This window comes from Paramacrobiotus metropolitanus, unplaced genomic scaffold (genome assembly GCF_019649055.1).
Source record: "Paramacrobiotus metropolitanus isolate TYO unplaced genomic scaffold, Prichtersi_v1.0 Parri_scaffold0000006, whole genome shotgun sequence".
In the NCBI taxonomy this organism is placed as follows: Eukaryota; Metazoa; Tardigrada; class Eutardigrada; order Parachela; family Macrobiotidae; genus Paramacrobiotus; species Paramacrobiotus metropolitanus.
The window spans coordinates 956,883-978,189 of record NW_026570226.1 but is presented as its reverse complement, the minus strand read 5'-3'; the positions used below and the strand labels follow the sequence as shown (position 1 = coordinate 978,189).

At 40.3% G+C, this 21,307-nt stretch overlaps 2 protein-coding genes across 2 annotated transcripts; one reads left to right on the top strand and one right to left on the bottom strand.

Annotated features, from left to right (window-relative positions):
* Positions 1-254: 254 nt before the first annotated feature.
* Positions 255-9,515, top strand: LOC129581693 (uncharacterized). The gene is made up of 17 exons (XM_055472905.1): positions 255-749; positions 1,101-1,168; positions 1,270-1,368; positions 1,458-1,622; positions 1,902-2,236; positions 2,379-2,693; positions 2,818-2,925; positions 2,995-3,102; positions 3,289-3,501; positions 5,085-5,536; positions 6,364-6,530; positions 7,032-7,196; positions 7,306-7,637; positions 7,898-8,212; positions 8,567-8,671; positions 8,777-8,884; positions 9,082-9,515. Exons 1-17 carry the CDS (start codon positions 325-327, stop codon positions 9,295-9,297), a joined length of 3,696 nt encoding a protein of 1,231 aa, XP_055328880.1. The 5' UTR covers positions 255-324; the 3' UTR covers positions 9,298-9,515.
* Positions 9,440-20,575, bottom strand: LOC129581740 (polypeptide N-acetylgalactosaminyltransferase 5-like). Its single transcript, XM_055472959.1, has 15 exons — positions 20,403-20,575; positions 19,501-19,632; positions 15,931-16,450; positions 15,361-15,597; positions 14,713-14,783; positions 14,532-14,633; positions 13,898-14,219; positions 12,839-12,843; positions 12,605-12,774; positions 12,028-12,213; positions 11,840-11,968; positions 10,876-10,974; positions 10,736-10,834; positions 10,555-10,662; positions 9,440-9,986 (listed from the first exon to the last, which is right to left on the bottom strand). The coding sequence occupies exons 3-15, from the start codon at positions 16,149-16,151 to the stop codon at positions 9,804-9,806; spliced, it is 1,932 nt and encodes a 643-aa protein (XP_055328934.1). The 5' UTR covers positions 16,152-16,450; positions 19,501-19,632; positions 20,403-20,575; the 3' UTR covers positions 9,440-9,803.
* Positions 20,576-21,307: the final 732 nt, after the last annotated feature.

The following is a 21,307-nucleotide window of genomic DNA, read 5'->3' as shown; positions in this document are numbered from 1 at the left end:
ATGTGTCCTTGCGCTCGTTTACGGTATTAGCACAGGTTTTGCAATATTGCACCGGCCAGAGAGAAACATATGAGTACCGGTACATACGAATGCATCGGAATGATATGAGTACCAGTTGTGCGGTAACGCGGAGAACGGCAACTTTTTTGCTCTGAGCGGCAGCAGGTGATTCCAACGAATACCGTTAGATAAATTAAACGTATTTGCCGAAGGCGTCAAGCAGCATGCGTTACGACTTGGTGACACAGTTATGGAAAGCATAATTCTTTGACGCGAAAATGCACCACGCGTTCCAGTTATGGCCGACAATTCCAACCAGACGGAATGGTTCGCTCGGTACGTCATGGTTGGAGCCGAATCCAGCGCCGTTTGCGCTCCGGCAGTGTCCTAAAGTACGGCCTCCTATTAACCGTACTGGTCATCCTCATCGGCTTGTCGGCACTGTCATCCTTTGACCTCCTCCAGAATGTGGATACAATTGCTCAGAAAGTGGTGCCGCGTGTGGAGAGAAACGTTGCTGTCGAAGAAGATACTGCGGGCAAAGTGTTGAATGCGCCGGACATTGAGAAAAATGTTAAGCCCCGCGAGGGACCGGGTGAAATGGGGAAAGCGGTGAATATTACGGCGGAGATGCTGGGAAAGGAAGAGCGGGAGATTTTCGAAGCGGGCTTTGAGCGCAATTCATTCAATCAGTATGCCAGTGATATGATCTCCGTTAAACGAACGCTGCCGGATATGCGATCGGAAATGTGAGTGACAAGATACCTGTTGCTGTGTCGTAATGGTCCTGTTCGTTAATAATTTCCTAATAGGCCCATGCACCTATTTGGGAGTTAACAGTATTTGCTAAAATTGTGCAACGCTTGTTGATCAACAATATTTTCAATATTTTACAACTGGTGTTTTATATTGCATAAACAGTACTCCTAACTAGTAATCCAAAATGAACGGCATGCATACAGAAGCTTAACAAATATAAAAAACAACTCAGGTACGTACTGCAAACGATCCAACCTAAACAAAAATTTTTATGATAGCGTTTTTAGTAGCTACGTATGCACAGAATTTTCTCAGTTGCTTCTACTGTTACGTTTTTTCAGATGTAAGACGATAAAATACCGAAAGGAACTGCCCGATACCAGCGTTATTGTGTGTTTCCACAACGAAGGTGCAGGTTTACTTTATTTTTGTAGTACTTATCGTTAATTCAGTAACCGACATATAATGGCAGAATATTTTGTGTAGCTTGAATGATTTTGACGTTTTCAGCTTGGAGTACGCTCATCCGTAGTGTCCACAGTATTCTGGATCGGACACCATCCCATCTTTTAAAGGAAATTATTCTCGTGGACGATGCGTCTACTTTGCGTAAGTGTGCCGGTTTAACAAGGAGATATCGGCCATGTGTATGAAATACAGAATTTTGTGACTTAATTGTTTCTGGTTTACACGTACAGCCCATCTAAAAGAAAAACTGGACAAGTACATTGCCAAGTTTAGTAAAGTTAAACTTCTTCGTGCGAAGACACGGGTGGGCTTAATCACAGCACGTCTGATGGGATTCAAAATCTCCACCGGCAAAGTGGCGACCTTTCTGGATTCGCATATCGAGTGCACAAAAGGTATGGTCACCTATGCAAATACTTTTAACCTCCCAGACTTCGATTCTGGATTTCAGTACACTTGTGAATTTTGCTTTTATTCCTGTAATTTTCGTGTTTTATGAAAAGGGCAACTTAACGTATACAGAAATGCATCGAACAGTACGTACGATTAATTCGTCATGTGGCCATCAAATTTTTGGTTGTTTAAGCTATTGTGTACCGGCACAATCTTGCTGATACGATTTGGCAGTTGACGAAAGAAAATCCAGCATATGTCATGTTTTTGCTAATTTGCAGGCTGGGTGGAACCACTACTGGACCGGATCGCAGAAGACCCGAAAAACGTGGTGTGGCCGGTCATTGATGTGATCAGTCTGAAAACTCTGGAGTACACCCACGGCGATCTGGTGAACAATCTGAATGTGGGAGGATTTGACTGGGGGTTGCAGTTTAATTGGCATCGCATTCCGGAAGCCGACAACAAAACACGCGCTCATCCTTTCGCCCCTGTGCGGTCGCCCACGATGGCCGGTGGATTATTCGCCATTGATCGTGCGTACTTCGAACATCTGGGTACCTATGATCCCGATTTCGATATATGGGGTGGAGAAAATCTGGAACTTAGCTTCAAGGTACAACCAAACAGAATCGAGAACGTTACTGTTTTGGTTTATATAGCATGTTTGGAACGTTGTTGGTAAAAATATCCGTCAATTAGCCGAATTTTCTAATTTATCTTATTTACTTATTGATTCGCATTTTTTGTCGTAAAAGACTTGGATGTGTGGTGGACAATTGGAAATGATCCCGTGTTCACGTGTCGGTCACATTTTCCGTGAAAAATCTCCCTATAAATGGCGCGAAGGAAAAGATGCATTGAAAAAGAATTTAGTGCGCCTTGCTGAAGTTTGGATGGATGACTATAAAAAGTACTACTACACCCGCATTTCAGACGACCTGGGTGATTTCGGTGATGTTAGCGAAAGAATTGCACTACGCAAGCGATTGAATTGCTCCTCGTTTGACTGGTATATCAAAAATATTTTTCCCGGACTGTTTATTCCGGACAAAGTACCGGCATGGGGCGAGGTCAGTGCAACTGCAATATGCAGATTAACACACAGCAGACCAATGTAATGGTTAACCTATGACAAAAAAAGGTACACTAAAAATTCGGGCAGTTATGTTATATAAAGGTGACTTTAATTTGAAGGTGAGAAACGAAGCGGATGCTGGCAAATACTGCATGGATGCCATGGAAGATCATGAAAATCAAAAATCAACCAATTTAACCATCGATGTTTGGCCATGTCACGGACAAGTACAACCCCCCATATCTTCCGCACAATTACCGTTCATTAAGTACAATTCTGTTTCTACCAATTATTAGGGTGGAAACCAATATTTCAGCTATTCTAACGACAGCGAAATTCGCCGCGATGACAATTGCCTTGATTTTTCTGGAAACCGGGTCAAATTATACCCGTGCCATGGATCGGTAAATACCCATTTACCCATTTATGACGTATTTGACTATGCCGCTGTGAACCTGTGGTGGTAAACGATTACTTATATATTAAATATAGAAGCTTATTTATATTTATTTATAGAAGATGTAATTTATGGCCGTCCTGACTCCTGAGTATTGTACCAAAAAGGAAAAACGAATTTATTTTTATTTTAGCGCGGAAATCAGCACTGGGTGCACGATCGTAACACAGGAGCAATTTTCAATCCTCCGTCCAATACTTGCTTGGAATTGGATATAGAACCGCTAAGTATCAGAACCGCTCCGTGCGATCCATCTTTACCGGAACAGAGATGGATATTCGCTAATTACTTGAACGACACATTAAGTTCTAACAGCACTGGTGCTGAACCATTGATTTACGCCGGCTAAGTTGCCGGTACACACTAGTTTTGGGATGATGCGGCTAAATCATTAATTAACTGACTGTGATAGAAGAATGTGTCCGTTCAAGGAGAATAAATTTGTACGCTGGGAAATTCATATTTCAAATCAACTTGCACTTTTGTAAAATATTTTTAAAAATAGTAATAAACATTAATGAAAATCTTGCAGTGACTGTTTCTCTAGCTTTCTTCTGCTCACACCAGTTCTGCGAGAAAATCCATATTTTCCACAACGACTATTTCGCTTCATTAGCAGCGAACGCCATTGTACCGAAATCAGGTCAAAGGCTAAATAATAATCTGGAAAAAATCTGATGTGTATATTTGTATACAAAAACGCCACAGTTAGTACAGTAGGTCAAGTTTTTCCTTATCTTTAGCATCCCACGCACATCAACACAACACACAACGTAAACACGGTATTATGCAAGACGATAACGACATATGTTTAAAAAAACCACATGATATCACTCATCAGCACTCTTCGGAAGTGCAATAAGACAGCGGAAGTCACTAGCGGTGATTTCTGGGATAATTCTCCATGGGCGCTGAATTACTGCCCAATCACGATGCCCTTCCTGTCAAAAAGCAATTAAGCGTATTCCCACCGGACTCGACACATGCAATCCTAATTATAGAGCGAATTCTAATTGGCTCACTATCGCTACAGAAATCCCGGTACGATTATCCTCCCAGTTGAGCGATGAAACACGAACAATCAGCACAAGCCGAATCAAGCGATGTCATTGGCCGAGATTTATTAGAAATACGTAATATTACGATACACTGCGACATTAAATTAAGCATTTCGATTTTTTCCGTACAGCTGGTTTGGCGGTAAAAGGCATAAAACCTGTACAAACAGCTCAGTGACGGTCATCCATGCCTTAAGAAACCGGTTTCGACAAAGACTTTTGCAGATTACTTATATTTTCCGTCAGTACGCCTGGCATTTGGCTTAAATCGTTTGACTAATTCCAAATACATACACAGGGTACTTTGTCAATCAGGTGTACATTATTATTGAACATATTGGATGGTTGTTTGAGCTTCATCTTTCTCGAGCCCGGTTTTCATGCAGTGTTTTAGGTGAACATTAAGCACGCGCATGCGGAAACAGTATGGCACATCTTTTGCCAGCGCACTTTGTATTTCCGATTGCCATCACACTTTGTACGCATTTGTACCCATATCATTTATGAAGAGAGCAGTATTTCAGCGTTAAAAGAGAGAGATACCAATCAAATTAACTGGCTACAAATGGGATATAAGGTAAAATAGCACTAACATTTGATTTATACTGTCTCCTTTTGGACAACAGCGACCGATTGATTTATCCGGCTACATTTGCAAATTTGATACACGCTCGTACATATAGATATGTTCCATATACTCTGTACAGCGACGTTCATGTGTACATATGTGTAAATCCGAATATCGGAAACTGCAAAGTGGTGTTTTTCGGTTACTTTCGGTTCTGTTGACACCATTATGAAGAGTACACTCTCGGCATTTACACTATCCGCCACCAGATGGGAATTTTGTTGATTTAATATTTAACCTCATCCACCACCAATCAACAATATTATATACACGATGGGACATTTCTACCAAAAAATCACCCGCAATCTGCGCCGTGTTCGTCTAAGAATATCACCGGGATTGGCGGTAAAATACGGCGTTGTGGTGTGTTTATTTGTCCTGTGTTTTTATGCCTTATTGTGGAAAAATACCCCGTATGTATCCACACCGCTACCCGTGGAGAAATCCCCGCTGGACGCACCGGAGAGTGCGGAACGGAAAGTACTGCAAGCCCCTGTCCATGTGGATGTGGACAAACTGCCCGAGCGACATGTTGGACCGGGCGAGATGGGTGAACCGGTGGTCATTAAGCGGGAGCAGTTGGGAGCGGAAGAGCAGCTACTGTATGATCAGGGATTTAAAAAGAATTCCTTTAATCAGTATGCGTCGGACATGATCTCGGTCAAACGATCGCTGCCGGATATGCGACCTCAGACGTGAGTGCGCTATGCTTAGCTAATTAACGCTGAATTATGAACAGTTATTGTCAGAAATATGCGTTACCGGTGGTGCATCTTGCATTTTCCACAAATACAGTGATATTTTTGCCCAAAAACTGTTACGCGCTTTTGCATCAAGCTAGAAAGCGGGTCCGATCTGGATATCTCAATATTCAAAGTTTTGCTTAAAATTACAGTTTTTATTGTCAATTTGTACAATGAACGAATTCTTGGGGCTCTGTTTTGCGAATCTCCTGAATCAGCCTTCAACTTGGTACAGTAGTTAGTAAGCCACTAAGTCGATTGGCAACCGGCTCCACACTCCAGATTATTAATCTTAGTTTTTTGAAAGGCGCTCATATGCACCGGCATCGCATAATGTTACAAAGCTAGTGCAATACTTAAAGCATTTTGAGAATTGTCAAGTAATGCAGATTCAAAAATTGTTAAACATCTTTTTTCCGCGATTTTCAGTTTCTTAAATTTTTTTGGTGACCAGTATTGATTTGCACGTTATGTTTGATAGCAGTTTTAAATTTCTTGACTACTCAGTGGCCTTTCTTCCTGTGTCGTCGATGTTGTTAAAATGTTTTCCATTGTTCCATTTCCCAAAAAAAGTAAGAACATACGCTAAAGTAGTGTTAGTATACGAAAGCCCGGAAATGATATAAAATTTCTCTCTAAGCGATACAAGAAAATTTGTCAACAGTGGTGCGCGCATAGAGGATTTCCGGTAACAAAAAACTAGGGATGTAGCACAAAAGACGCTACGTGTATGGTCACCACCGTACAACCATGGCAGTGATCGGCGCTGTTTGCTCCAGATGTAAGGATGCCAAATATTTGACGAACTTGCCGACAACCAGTGTGATAGTTTGCTTTCATAATGAAGCATGGAGTACACTATTGCGGACTGTCCACAGTATCCTTGATCGATCCCCCGCACATTTACTCAAAGAAATCATTTTGATCGATGATGCATCGGACTTAGGTATGCGACGCTAATTTCCTCGTTTTTTCGTATAATTTTTTTAAAGAATGACATGTTGAAGGTTTGCATGCAAATGGTGTGATTGATATAATTATGGTTTACCGATACATAGCCTTCGTTGATATGAGTCATTCGTTGGTGTTTTGTTAAGTATATCTAATTGCGTTCTTTGCACTATAAGTAAACTTGCCTACAAACACGACAAAATAAAGTGTCGATAAAGTCTACGTACTGTACTTCTTTTTGTTACAATACTTTAATTTCTGATCTGTTCAAAATCGTCTGCTAATTTAATGTGCATCCGATATACTAGTATAATTATTGTAACGGCAATTTTTCTATTGTAACGGCAATTTTTTCTATTTTTTCTACTTTCTCTATTGTAACGGCAATTTTTTCTTTCTATTTATTGTAACGGCAATGATGCGCCCAATTGGTTTCCTTTTTTGTGCACTTGAAGTATTTGTTACGCGGACTGTGTCAGTGTGATATATTTTTCAGCACACTTAAAAGAGCAATTGGACAATTATTTTGCAAAGTATCCTAAAGTAAAAATCATCCGATCTCCGGAGCGAGTGGGATTGATTAAGGCACGTTTGTTGGGATACAAACAGGCTACCGGAAGCGCTCTGACGTTCCTGGATTCCCATATCGAATGCACTGAAGGTGGATAATATTTGCTCAACGAAAATTTGGCGTGATTTTAATAATGCAAAAGATTATGTATTGACCCTTAAAAAAGTAGTAATAATTATTGAAATAATTGATCATACAGGTTGGTTGGAGCCGCTGCTGGACCGCATCGCACGTGACGCCACCAATGTCGTTTGGCCGGTAATCGATATAATCAGTGATAAGACGTTTTCCTACAAAAATGATCCCGATGCCGGGACACAAGTTGGCGGCTTTGACTGGGGATTACAGTTCAGCTGGCACACAATTCCTCAGCGCATCGAGAAAACCCGTAAGCACACTACGGACCCGGTTCCATCGCCGACCATGGCGGGTGGATTATTCTCCATTGATCGGGATTTCTTCGAGAAGCTTGGCACCTATGATCCGGATTTTGACATATGGGGTGGCGAAAATCTGGAAATCAGTTTTAAAGTAAGCACTGGTTCTAGCTTCTTCCAGAAAATATAATAAAAAATTTTTACAAGCCTGCTAACTGTTGTATCTTAGCATCTTTGTACAGAAAGCAGAAACGTCAAGTTAATGATTAATATTATATATATATACCTGGTATTATGTCTCGTGCGGTACGTGCACGAGCAGTTACTACTTAATAATAATTTTGTTAAAACCACAACAATGCACTGATGATTCGTGTACAACACAAATTAGCAGCTAACTGAGCAATTTAATAGACATGGATGTGCGGCGGCAAGGTGGAGATGATTCCGTGTTCTCGTGTCGGGCATGTGTTCCGGGATAAGTCGCCGTATAAGTGGCGTACCGGCAAAGATGTCCTCAAGAAAAATCTTGTCCGCTTAGCAGAAGCCTGGATGGATGACTACAAGCAGTATTATTACGAAAGGATCAACAATGAATTAGGAGATTTCGGAGATGTTTCGGAACGGCTGGCCATACGGGAACGTCTGAAATGTAAAAGCTTTGAATGGTACTTGGAAAATGTTTATCCTGAGCAGTTTATTCCGGGAAAGGCCATTGCTTCCGGCGAGGTAATTGCACTGCGGGAATCATTAATGCTAACACTGCATAACAACGACCGCGGTAGAAAATAAATTAAAAGTTTACAATTGTTTATTTTGAATTGGTCCCGTGATTTATGTCAATTTATCGTCAATTTTTCAAATATTGACTGCGGTACATAAGACTTACTGTAATAATTATATTATCTTGTATTAGAATTGTTTTCACTTTCAACATTGTTTATTTTGAATATTGTTTCCTTTTAATTAAGGTGCATGGCAATACAGATCTTTGGTTCGTTTTGGATATAATTGCGATTCGATTGCAAACGTAACAGGTTGCACCAGAAGTAACGAAAGATTTACCCTTTGTAATTTTTGCAGATCAGAAATGCGGCTCTTTCTGGTGCATATTGCGCTGATGCCGACACGGAAGCTGCCGAAGCAAATCATAGCATATCAGTGGCTGTATATCCTTGCCACGGTCAGGTAATACAAATATACCACGTCAATCTGACTATTATTGCGTATTAGTCGATCATGTTTTATTGTGACTCGGGTAGAGTAACAAACAATCGGAAATGATGTCTTTAGGGCGGGAATCAGTACTGGACATACTCCAACGCTAGCGAAATCCGCCGCGACGACAATTGCATGGACTGGGCCCGAAAAAGAATCAGGATTTTACCTTGCCATGGCTTAGTAAGCGCAACAACAATTGTTCGTAAAGCAGATTACACAAAGCATTAATTTTCTACCGAATACATATCTACAAACTTTCTATCACACCGGCAATCAAAATCAAAAACAGTTTTACTTCGTCCATAATTTATGGTTTGATGAATAAATCTTTTCTCAACTTTGAAATCTTGTCTGATTCCTTTTTCATTCGAACGCAGAAAGGAAATCAGGAATGGGTACATGATCGAAAAACTGGACTAATACGTAATCCGAACTCGGATACCTGTATGGAAATCGTGCCGGATTCGATGACCATTACTTTAACCGAATGCGATGAAAACATCAAAGCACAGCGATGGAAGTTCAAGAAATACCTCGAAGATGCTTCTCCCAAACCCAAAAAGAAGTCAAAACTCAAGAAGTCAAATTTGTAACCTTCCGCAACCTGTACTAACCATTTGAAATGGTTGTCTTTCTCTTCCGGACTAATGCGAACGCTTCCTTTAAATGATCAACGAAATACTGTTTTTTATCTTTGTTAATTGTTGCTACTCTGTGATAAAGAAATCCGAGAAATAACCTGAATATTTATATACTCGCAGGCGTAATTTTCATATCGACAATAAAAAAACGTTTTCCCAAATAACAAAAACATCTGCTTCCGAAACCGATTAAAGCTGCTAGGAAAAGACAATTGGTAATAATTACTGCAAATACATTATCACGAGTCGGAATCTTGTGTTTCGGCGGGCGAACTAGCTGGTCATTTTGGGGGTAGATATTGCGCCGGAATTCAACCGGGATCCAAGGCACACAAAAATGGAATGTCAGTGAGGCCGAAGCGCGCAGAATTAATCTGAGAGGGAAGTCCAGCCCAGGAAATGTTAATGCAGTCAACAAATCAACAACCAACCACAAACAAGCGCTTTTTGGAGCAAAATTAGTGCTTTATTGCCTTCGAAGCATCATAGTCTTGAAATTTCCACTTTTGCCGGTCGTTAGACTCATCACACGCAAGCATCTTTAGTGTTTTATGATCCGACGCCATTTCCATACATTTATTGCTGGTCGGATGGAACATACGGCCACTTTCGTGGTTATAATTCCACAGCTGGTTTCCTTTCTGCAAGATATATACAAAAATTACTACAATTAGCTACAAAACTTGACGAATGCTAGTTTAGTGTCAAACATATTTGCTTTAGAAAATCCCATAAAACTACACAGCACCCCAACAGCCGCCTAATCCGAACCGCTGTTATTGTTATTTTTAAAAAGGAAGTTCGGCGCTTTGCAGATATTAAACAAGCACACATTAAAATTATTTTCCGCTCCGTAGTCGTCAGCAGACCCCCGGATAGGTAGAAAGACTACGGTCTACTAGCCCAAGTAACGTACCCGTGTATTCGCTTAATTATTACAGTTGTGTGAAATTTAAACAACGGCCTAGTACGTAAAAAACACCACTGAAAAGGATACTAATGGGAAGTCAACGAAGCATTAATAATGCACCACAAAAAAAGTGGCGAAAAATTACTACCCGTAGAGTATAAAAAAGGGAATTAACGGTGCTTTAATAAAAGTGGCTTCACAAGATAAAATGGATGACGCAATATTGTGCGGATACGTTTCTCAAAATGCCAGAAAACAAACATTGTGGTGCGAACAGTGAGCTCAGGCACTGAACTTACCTGACCGTGACAAGGGTACACCACGACGTCTTTGCCAGCAAAATCGATACAGGCCTCATCCCGACGTATTTCCCCTTCTTTGGACAAACTCCAATACTGATTTCCGCCCTGGAAAACAGAAGCCGCAATGAAGCACAAAATCCTTACAACTTCCTTATCTGGCAGGATAAAATAACACGACCAGCTGATGGCACGGATACATGATGACCACGGGCTGGTCAGTGACATCATCGGTACTGGCATCCATGCAAAATTTATTTCCATCGCCTTTATTGCGAATCTACAACAACAGAGGGACACGATTCAGATTATCTTAGTTACCTGATTATGGCAGGGATACATCGTAATGGGTTTGTGGTAATCGTTTTTCTTAGACGCACTGTCAAGGCAGAAACGGCCGCCTTCGCCCCGGTTACGCACCTACGGAGAGGACCAACCACGTGTGGAATGTCGTTTTTTGTTAGGCAGTTAGAGAGCTCGAGCGGCCATTTATCGGTTATAAAAGAATAGGGTTAAAAAATTCACGGTCATACAGGCGATATTATGCCCAGAGTCCAGCATTCCCGAGCCCAAAACACAGCGATATTTCAACAAGCCGCCTCAGTGAAGGTGAAGCAGCATTGTGTGGCAAACAACGATTTTAACAACAGGAAGCAAGCAAAAAATGCCAATTATTATGTTATATTATGGCAGAAATCGAGGCGTATCAATAACCCAAATAATTAACATACAATTCATCGTCAAATATCTGTGGGTAACAACCACACTATTTTTTACATAACCGATATGATTATCTGCATGTCTGCAACAGTGTAAAACAGAGTAACGATAAAGGATAATGAAAACATTTTTGATTACCTATCTCGATTAATTCAAAATTTTGCGTTATTTTCTCGTTCAATTTAAAATGGAAGTGAACATTACAAAACTACAGCATAACGGCGCAACTCACATTAATTAAAACGGAACAAAAAGGCAGAAAATATCATAATAAAAAACTTGCTTACGCATAACGATTTTCGCTAGGTCGCACGCACAAAACGCACGCTAAAAATTTGTTTTATTATGCATTCGCCAATTTATGAAAAGCATTCATGCGCCAGAAGCAAGCCAAACGAAACCGCCACCGGAGCATGGAATATTTAAGAAGCAGCGCAAAAGCGGCAACATTTTCATACGGCCCAACACATGCGTCATGACAAAAACGCCACCAGTAACCCGCCATTTGTACATATCACAGTACACCGAAAATAACATTGAACATTTTCTTGAACAGTTTTCTCACCTCGCCAGAAGCCACAGCTTCACCGGGAATAAATAGCTCCGGATAAATGTTCTTCAGATACCACTCAAAGGAATGGCACTGGAGGTTATCTCGCAAGTCTTTGCGCTTGCTCACATCACCAAAGTCACCCTACGGCGGCAGATGCAATTTAATTCGCACGGCGCATGTTGTTTCAAATAATCACTTACGATATCATTATTGATTCTTTGATAGTAATACTTCTTGTACTCGTCAAGCCAGACTTCCGCTAAACGGATTGAGTTACGCTTCAGCACGTTGACACCGGTCCGCCATTTATATGGAGATCGTTTGCGAAATATATGGCCAACATGGGAGCAGGGGATAATCTCAAGCGTTCCGCCACACATCCATGTCTGTTTAGTGAGAAGTAAAAACAATAAAAATCAATCTCAGTCAATAACAATACAGACGAAAACCGAAATAAATTAAAAAACGAGCCAGAAACAAAGACACTGTCTTGGTGTGTGATCTTAAATAAATAATGCAAGCTATGCAACCGCCTTAGCCCTTTTGAAATATGTCAAAACTCACCATCTTTATAAAAACTCACCATATCAAAACCATTTTAAATCTTTATCAAAACTCTCGATTGTAACAGTTAATTATAACTAACAACTATTAATGACACTAATCATACTACGACTTTTCGTAAAGCGGTATACGTGTCCGGTATATGACTTTTTGAGTAAATTTAGCATTTAGCCAAAAGAGTAAAACCGTGCTGTGTATTAAAGCAATACGTACCTTAAAGCTTAGCTCCAGATTTTCACCACCCCAAATATCAAAACCTTCATCATAGGTACCAACGCGTTCGAAGAATTTCTTATCAATGGAAAACAATCCTCCGGCCATGGTGGGTGACTGGACAGGATCGGTATCGTACTTTCGGCGCTGCTTCTCCCTGTCCGGAATACCTTAACACGCACAACAAACTAATTTTGCAGGTCCAAGTGATGATAACACAAAGTACGGACATACCGTGCCTGCAATAAACCAAATGCAGAGATTAATAAAACGTGTAGGCAGTTCGTCCCTGTTCTGTAAAACGATTAACTGTACAGTAAGCTATTCATTTACGGCGTTTATTATCGCAGGTACTAAATAACTAGCACCGTCTGTATCCCTTACTCATTGTTTTACTATTTTCGTCTCTCTTGACATCGGTTTTGTTTATATTTTGGTTTAATCACTGTAATTTTCGCGAAGTCAATGCTCAAAAGTCAAGAGCAGCTACGAAATATGGAAAACTCCTCACAGGTCAATCTCGCCGGTAGAATCTTGACACAGTTTCCCAAATGTGCGAACTTTACGTAAACCGAGCTGCGTTCAATACCAAGGAGCAAACGATACAAGTCCGAAGTAAATTTCAATTACACCACATTCCAAGACCGTTCCCACTACGGGCTTAACACAGGGGAAAAATAGATCAAAAGCCAGCGCACTCACACACTGGAGAGAACGGAATAATAATAAACACTACTTCCGATCAAAGTTATGCAAATCGAACTGCCACCAGCTAAACACAAGCTTCGGATAAATTCAACAACACCCTACCCACCCTCTTCGGCAAACAACCCAACAAGGCAATTCAAAATCCAATTTTACTCCAACTGTTAGACTGTTTGTCGGGAACTTGAGATGGCGGAAAACTAATTAGCATGGCATAACTAATGCCCCCAAACCGGGTCCTGCCAATACTGACGGCTTCAGTGCAGCCTATCAAACATGACATATTCTACCAGCCCACTTCCAAACATTTACCACTTTTGTTATCGCATAAAACATTCATGTTCCATGAGATTCGCATCATTAGTGATTTATTGACTCTATCGATCAAAATCAAATGAATCTGTGCTGCTCCACTTATGCCTCTGCACTGAATCCTAACATGTCGCTAAACGACATTCAAACTCTTTTGTACTCATTTTCTAACATCTTGCGTACTCCCTACAGCTGGCAAAAGGATCTCCTCACTTGGCGAAATCAGCGACATTACTGTCACAGCCCCGAAGTGCAGCCGGTCGGATTCACACTCACCAGTTGAACTGCAGATTCCAATCAAATCCCCCAACTTGCGTGCCCGATGCCCGACCGTAATGATACTCGAAGGTGGCGTCATCGATAACGTCAATAACGGGGCAGACGACCGTGGTCCAGTTGCGTGCTATCCGATCCAGTAGGGGCTCCAGCCAGCCCTGCGCGCATTCACAGTGCGAGTCCAGGAAAGTTATCACACCGCCTTGTGCTTGTTCGGCACCCAGAAGCCGAGCGCGAATCAGCCCAACGCGCTTTGGAGCGCGCATAATTTTAACTTTGGGATACTTGGTCATATATTCCTCCAGTGGTTTCTTCAAGTGGTCTAAATCGACAAAACAATAGTTGTTATTAATGCTATTACAATCCGAAATAGAAGCCATACTGTTTTTACGATAACAAACAAAAGCATTTACGAAGTTTTCCATCACTCCAGACTTGATGTAGACCATCACAAGAAGCGCCAACACAACGCAAACAGAAATAAATGATCAATACCTTCTAAATGTCATTTCCCACGAAGAGTTAATCGTACATTAAACGATTATAGCAATTCGCTTTTTTGTGGCTATTTTCGCTGTTTCGATAAGGGGCATTTAGCTAATCCTTGGCTATTTGATTTTCCCGTTTGACTTACCCATATCCGAATCATCATCGACAAGAACGATCTCTTTGAGCAAATGGGATGGCGATCGATCGAGAATACTGTGTACTGTCCGTAAAAGAACACTCCACGCTTCTATATGAGTGAACAGAACGGTAAAAAAATAAAGGCAAGATATGGTCGGGAAACTGGACTAAGAAAGATAAACACCTACCGTTATGAAAGCAGACAACAACCGACGTATCCGGAAGGTCCTTCAAGTAGCCACTTTCCTCCTCTCGACATCTGAAACATAACCCGACCGGAAATTAGCCAGTCTATTCATTGTACACACAGTTGTCTGGTTTTCTCGACACATATCACTGGGAATGCTCTCTGTCAACCATATTAGCAAAAGATGAGCACGGAAATTTGAGATCAGTAATTGTGCCATTGATTTGAACTTCACAAGTCACAGAGCATCGACAATGCACACTGTCTATGTACGACCAAGAACCGGGCCTCTGACCTGGTTTTGAACTTCAAGCACATCGAACAGGCTGAAACTGCAGAAGCACTTACCACGTACTTCCAAATAATTCCGTTTAAAAAGTATACAAACAGCAGCACTTTTGACATTCCTACCTTTTGCATTTATACTTTAAAACCCCCAAATACTTAAAAATTTTTAATTCTAAGCTCAGTTCAAACGGCCAGTTAAAATCACAATTATATATTATTTCCTGGCCAAAAATATTTTTACTACCATGGGATTAATTTCATTAATAAGCATATCCTTTTCTTACTGCTTTAAACAGCAGGATGCACATACATCAAAGTTCTTCTAGTATTTATCGCCATCAGTAAGCTCTTACAAATTTACCGTTCATCACGCACATCCGGGAGAGATCGCTTAACGGAAATCATATCACTGGCATACTGATTGAAGGCATTATTCTGCCAACCGTCATCAAATTTGGTCTTTTCCTTGGGTCCTAATTCTTCTTTCTTGATGTTAACAGCTTTGCCCATTTCGCCGGGACCATTCGGATCGTTACCGGTGTTGACGCCGGGTGGCACGAGCACGTTGTCGGACGCCTCTTTCTCTTTCTCCCCATTCCTGGAAATCAGCCAACCGTAACAATCGACCATACAAAAACTCCATAAAACCGTAAAAATTACCAATCTCAGAAGTTTCTGGGTACACACACCAAAGCACGCCAGAAATTTACTGCTATAATAAATAACATTTCTTTTGCAATAGCTCAAATTTTAAAAATTTATACATTTTTTCTGCTTTTTGCTGATTGATAAGACGACGTGCCATTTTGGTAAGAAACGTAAAATATTTATGCGAGCAGGTAAACGTCGCAATCAATAATTACTCAATAAATCGACGCGCATGCAAACTTCATCAAACCAGAACAAATTAATAAGGAAACCATACGCTTACCTTCGATAAATTTGTCTGGGTTTTGAAGGTTTGGGAACATGTGGCATGCCATAGCCAACACCTTCTATCACAGGTAATCCGTTTTTGCTTTGGCTTTCACTAGCACCGCTGCTGCCATCTGACTTGTTCATCAGTATAAATACACACAGATACACCGCTGGTATGATCAACAGATATTTTATCCATCGCGCACGCCGACGGAAAAAGGTTCCGAAACCCATCACCGGAAGCTATCCGCATAAGGTCACGGAGTCCACACTGGGATACAACTGTAGAGATCCAGACTGATTGATATCCGAAGAAATGATAGCAAGAGCAGTTGTCCTCTCGTTTCGACAAACGCTTAATCACAGCTGAACAATCCCTTCGGAATCGGCGACAAGCGTTCGCTCGATGTACTCCTTAGAGATTTGTCACACAGCTGCACAGTGTTACTACCGAACGACTATGTGCAGCTCTGCGTTGTGACATTACGATTGACGTTACTGCTGGTTCGGCACAGTAGTAACAATACAACCATCTGCGAAAGACAAGGAAAATCCATGAGAACGATGTTGCTACTGTACGTTGGTCTCAAATGTGACCACTCGAACAATCATACACAAAATAGTGCAATTTGGAATTAAAACCAATGTTTGACTGTAGTCATCACCAGCCAAGCAAAAAATCACGTACAACCACTTGTGAATCCACTCTACATTAGACTCCCGCTGCAACGGATCGTGAACGCAACGATCCCGCACGTTGGGTATGGAACTCGCTTTCGCACAGCATAATGATCCCCCAACAAATCGAAATCGTACAATGTTTGCAGTTTGCCCATACAAAGCTACAGCAAACATACGACACAAAAATCAATCGAAAGTAAAAGCAAATTAAAGGTGCTTATCGACTTATCGTTAACTTGTTGCTAAACGTTCTTCGCAGTATGTTAATTAAAAATGTATGACCTCACCACAGAAAACCAAATCAACTATCCCATTTTCACAATGCCGGCAGTATATGAACTGAATCAACTGATGCTGCGAATTATTATCAATTTTCCAATTACGAAATCGATGCAGGTATACCGTAGCTGAAGTGCTATCATCCATTCCAGAAACAGCAAGACCGCGCACCGCAGCAAGACGAAAATGCAAACATCATCAGAAAAGCATGTAAGGTTTAAACCATATTAATTATGAGTCCTACAACGTATGTAGTTACATTTAAAGGGTCAATTGTCTATCTGCCAAGCGTATCACACGAATATAAAAACGATGTTGTTATTCGCATTTCGGGCTGACTTGATTTTGTCTGCAAATAAACATCGCACACAAAAATCGCAACGCGGTGTCTGCAGTACAGTCGTCCGCACAATCCAACGCCAAATGAACTATCAATGGCGATGAATTTAATAAAATGTGAAAAGACAGGTGTAATTCTTTCCTGGAATTTCTAAATTGAAATTACGTACGCTAATGTACCAGTACTAACACACTGCTGTTATAATCCCATTTATATCGATTTCGCTCTCCGGAGAGGTGTGCTTGACTGTGGGTACACGTTAACTCACTGCATGTCACATTTAACATAAATAACAACATATCCATAATCTTTTGATAAAACGTAAATCTGAGAGCCATAAAACTCTGAATGTATCAAATTTTGCCAGTATTAGTAAAGCGCAAGAACCTCACGCCGCACAGTGCACATACGGCACCCTTGCAGTTTGTTAAGTAATTGCACAGCTGCCGATGATTACCAACCAGATTTTCAAGATGTGACTGAATTTTGAATTTCAATCAGAAGCACCAGATTCAAGCTCAGTTCCGATGGGTTTTTGACGACATTCTCTCTTAATCAAATTTTAACGGATTAATCATGAGCTCAGCACATCAATCCATCATTATTCATGAATCGACTTACAACAAACAACCGACATCTGGAAAAATTACGAAGTAATACTGTTTAGGAGAAGTGGATTACAATTGTACAGTCAATGTGCATGAACACACTACGGCTCCAATCTTAATACTTTTTCAGTTTCTCGTGTACCGTACCGTAGTTTTACCAGACCTCTCTTTCCGAGCAAAGCATTACAACTCTTCTAATCCTCGTAAGCGATACAAGGTATTAATTAGGTATCGATTGCAAATCTTCGTACAGGAAGGAGTCTGCGGCACCAGTATTCTTTCATCCTTTCTTCTAGTGAACGCAAACAAAACACGCTATCCTCAACAACGCGATTACATTTACCTGATATAAGACCCGTAAGCGATAAACAGATAAATTTTTTTAACTCTGCTTTTCCGGTATACAATTCACAAAATATAAGCCAAAATCAGTAACAAATAAGCCTGTAATTAAAAAATTAGAACCATCAGATGCTTGATGTACGAGTATAAATGGTGATTATCAAAATAAAATTACTTCGGCTGCATTACTTCAACCGTTCTGCATCATCGAATGTATCCAGGTTCTTCATAATTTTCAATTCAGAAAACGAGAGAAAACCTTTCTCAGAGTGTCCCCAGTAAAAACATAATTCTACTGTGTAACTTACAAAGTGCAATCAAAATTGCAGGAAACAACTTTAAATGACGACCTTGAAAGCGGCGATGCAGCATTTTTTCCATAAGGCAATTGTCATAATAGCTGGTCTGTTATCTTATGCCGCTCTTAAAGCATCAAATAGAGACGCGCGCATAAGTTTATATTTATGGATACATTTCAAGGTTCGTCGGTTTTCGTCGTTTTTGATAAGCAAACAGAAAAACAACGTGCATATAGACAAAGTAAACATATGGGTCATTTCAATATAGCAACTAACAATAAACGACCATCGGCGACGACGACGACAACAGGCCATTTAACAGTCAGGAAAACAGCACAAAAACTACAGGAAACTGTAGCATCGAAAAGATTCCATGGAAAAAAGTTTGCGGTAACCAGTCAATTCAAATAAATAATATTCGATATTGCAAAAACTCTATTCTAGCCATAACGCATTATCACTGCTTCATTAACCTACATTGAAAGACAAAAAAAAATTTGAAAACGTTTGAATCACAATAAAAAGTACATAGCTCCATCTGCATATCAAGCTTTCCTGAACCTCAGTAAAAATTTAAATTTCACGGATCGCAGTTAAAAAATATGATATTCGCACTTGCCGCGGTAAATCGGTCTACAACATCGGAATTTAGACATTTAACTGATTTAACATGAACACTGATGGTGACTGACCGCAAAACATACCGTGGGAACTCGTATACGTAGTCGGTAGTATGTACGATGAATAATATCCTGCTTGCAAAACCAAGGTTTTGGAGTATTTGGAAAAACGAATTCACGGTAACACGATAAAAACCATGAAAACACAGACAAAAATACAAACTGCAACCAAAATCACGAAACCAAATTACACGATTTACAGTTTATTCCATAAATTTTAAGATAACATCATAACAAGAATTATTGAAGTGAAATTGTCTCCATACCAACATAACAATAGATGCTGCATATACACAATATCAAAAAATAAGCTATAGTAGATAGTTAATATAACGGAAATCTACCAGGACTCACCATATAAAGTCCAATTTAACGGAGCGATGAAAACAATTAGGAAAGGAAGTCGGAGGAACAATCTGTCCAGGTCTGGATCCCAAGCGACCAATTTCCCGACGGAATGTGGATGACGAACGGAGCTTCTGCAGGCTAACAAGTCATTCCAGGCTTAAGTACTTAATAAAAGCAGCTATACGATTACAGTTCGTTTTGTTACTTATTTACATAACAGGACCAAAGACAACAGCAAAATTGAACAGAAATTCTTTGACTTCAGCGAATATTTCGAAAGCAGTACGGTATTACCACAGAAAGTACAAGTATAAGTACTTAGAGGGACCGTGGTATTACAGTACCTGTGTTTAATACTGTGTCATGCAAGATTTAGAACGAACGAAACGAAAACGGCGAGGTTGGCGTTATGTAGGGGGCACACGACTCTAACTAACACGACAGTCAGCTCTAACTTTAGGGCTTACAGATAGATACATCAACATGCAAGCATCAGCACATTATAATGAACGAAAAAGACCGAAGAACAAAACTTCAACCTATAATAACTAAATTCCAGAAACGCTTTTTAAAGTCAAAATTCATGAGCCATATAAAATAACCTCATTCACATCGGTTTCAACGAATCCTTATGCACGTAAGTATTGTACGCAGCACGCCACTGGCGCTCGCGCTCAGCGAGTGCGCGACTCGCCGATCGTCACTACGAGGAGCAAAGGGAGCTGGAAGTGCGCAATTAAATTAAAAATTTGATTATACTCGGTACAATGATTTTTGCAGATACTAATATGCTTATATGCATATTTGAAACATTAATTTTAACCATGAATCTGCTATTACTATAAACGAAAAATGAAGATTATCATTTTCCTAAATACCCTGCTTCTGTTTGCAGTTTGTTGACTTACCATCAAAATCCACACTTTGTTAAATATACGCATTACAATCATGCAGATTGAACAGTAAGAAACTAAATATTTCGACCCTATTCAATCGCTGCAAAAATTGGCAGTTATCAGCAATCCAGAAATTATCAATAAACGGTAAACCTAGAAGGCTGGAACCTTGTTAAAACTCAACAACTTACAATAAAGCCTCAGTGCCAAAGCGATTTTGTGGCTAACTGTAAGAATTGGCCTGTCAACGCGGTGACGCTCGACATTCGAAATATTATTGATATTAATGCAGATTATGGAGTAAGTAAAAAGTATGTATATCTAGGATAAGTATATGTACCTGCTATACCTACTGAACTCAATAGTTATCGTCAGTACGAGTACTGTACTGTACTCATGGTCAGCGCCGGTGGCTCATGAAAATCATTTCCGCCGAATGCCGACATTGCGCGCTGTATTGTATCGCTTATTCGCGCATAAGTTTTAATACGTAATATGCTGCTAATAAGTACCGCAAGTCTTGCGTGATGCAATAATAGTACGGCCGACCACGACCGGTAATGTTTTCCCGCAACACGCATTTTACTACGGTGGCCGGTGGGTATAAATATGATACACGTCTTCTATCATGAGTCCATGACGAAGGCAAAGTAAGGCGATACTGGGGTACCTAAGATTAGAAAAGTTATTGTACCTAGCTGTGCTTTTCTAATCGTAAATACCCCGGTGATACAAGGCAAATAAGTACTAGTATGTATCTAGTATCTACCGCGGACCGTGCTGATACTACAATCATAATAGCAAATTAACGATAATTATTACTTAAGGTGCGTACTGTTACTGTTAAAAATTTATCGTGAGCCTCACAGACATTTCCACCCAGTCCTTATTATTCATCAATCTCATCAACCTTTTAA

What these genes read in the sequence shown, in the direction of transcription:
- LOC129581693 (XM_055472905.1), top strand. Translation starts at nt 325, where the DNA reads ATGGTTCGCTCGGTACGTCATGGTTGGAGCCGAATCCAGCGCCGTTTG. An exon ending in TGTGTGTTTCCACAACGAAG is followed by an intron (nt 1,169 to 1,269) that starts GTGCAGGTTTAC and finishes TGACGTTTTCAG; the next exon opens with CTTGGAGTACGCTCATCCGT. An exon ending in AGGCCATTGCTTCCGGCGAG is followed by an intron (nt 8,213 to 8,566) that starts GTAATTGCACTG and finishes TAATTTTTGCAG; the next exon opens with ATCAGAAATGCGGCTCTTTC.
- LOC129581740 (XM_055472959.1), bottom strand. Translation starts at nt 16,151, where the DNA reads ATGGGTTTCGGAACCTTTTTCCGTCGGCGTGCGCGATGGATAAAATAT. An exon ending in CCCAGACAAATTTATCGAAG is followed by an intron (nt 15,598 to 15,930) that starts GTAAGCGTATGG and finishes GCTGATTTCCAG; the next exon opens with GAATGGGGAGAAAGAGAAAG. An exon ending in ATCTGGAGCTAAGCTTTAAG is followed by an intron (nt 12,214 to 12,604) that starts GTACGTATTGCT and finishes CTCACTAAACAG; the next exon opens with ACATGGATGTGTGGCGGAAC.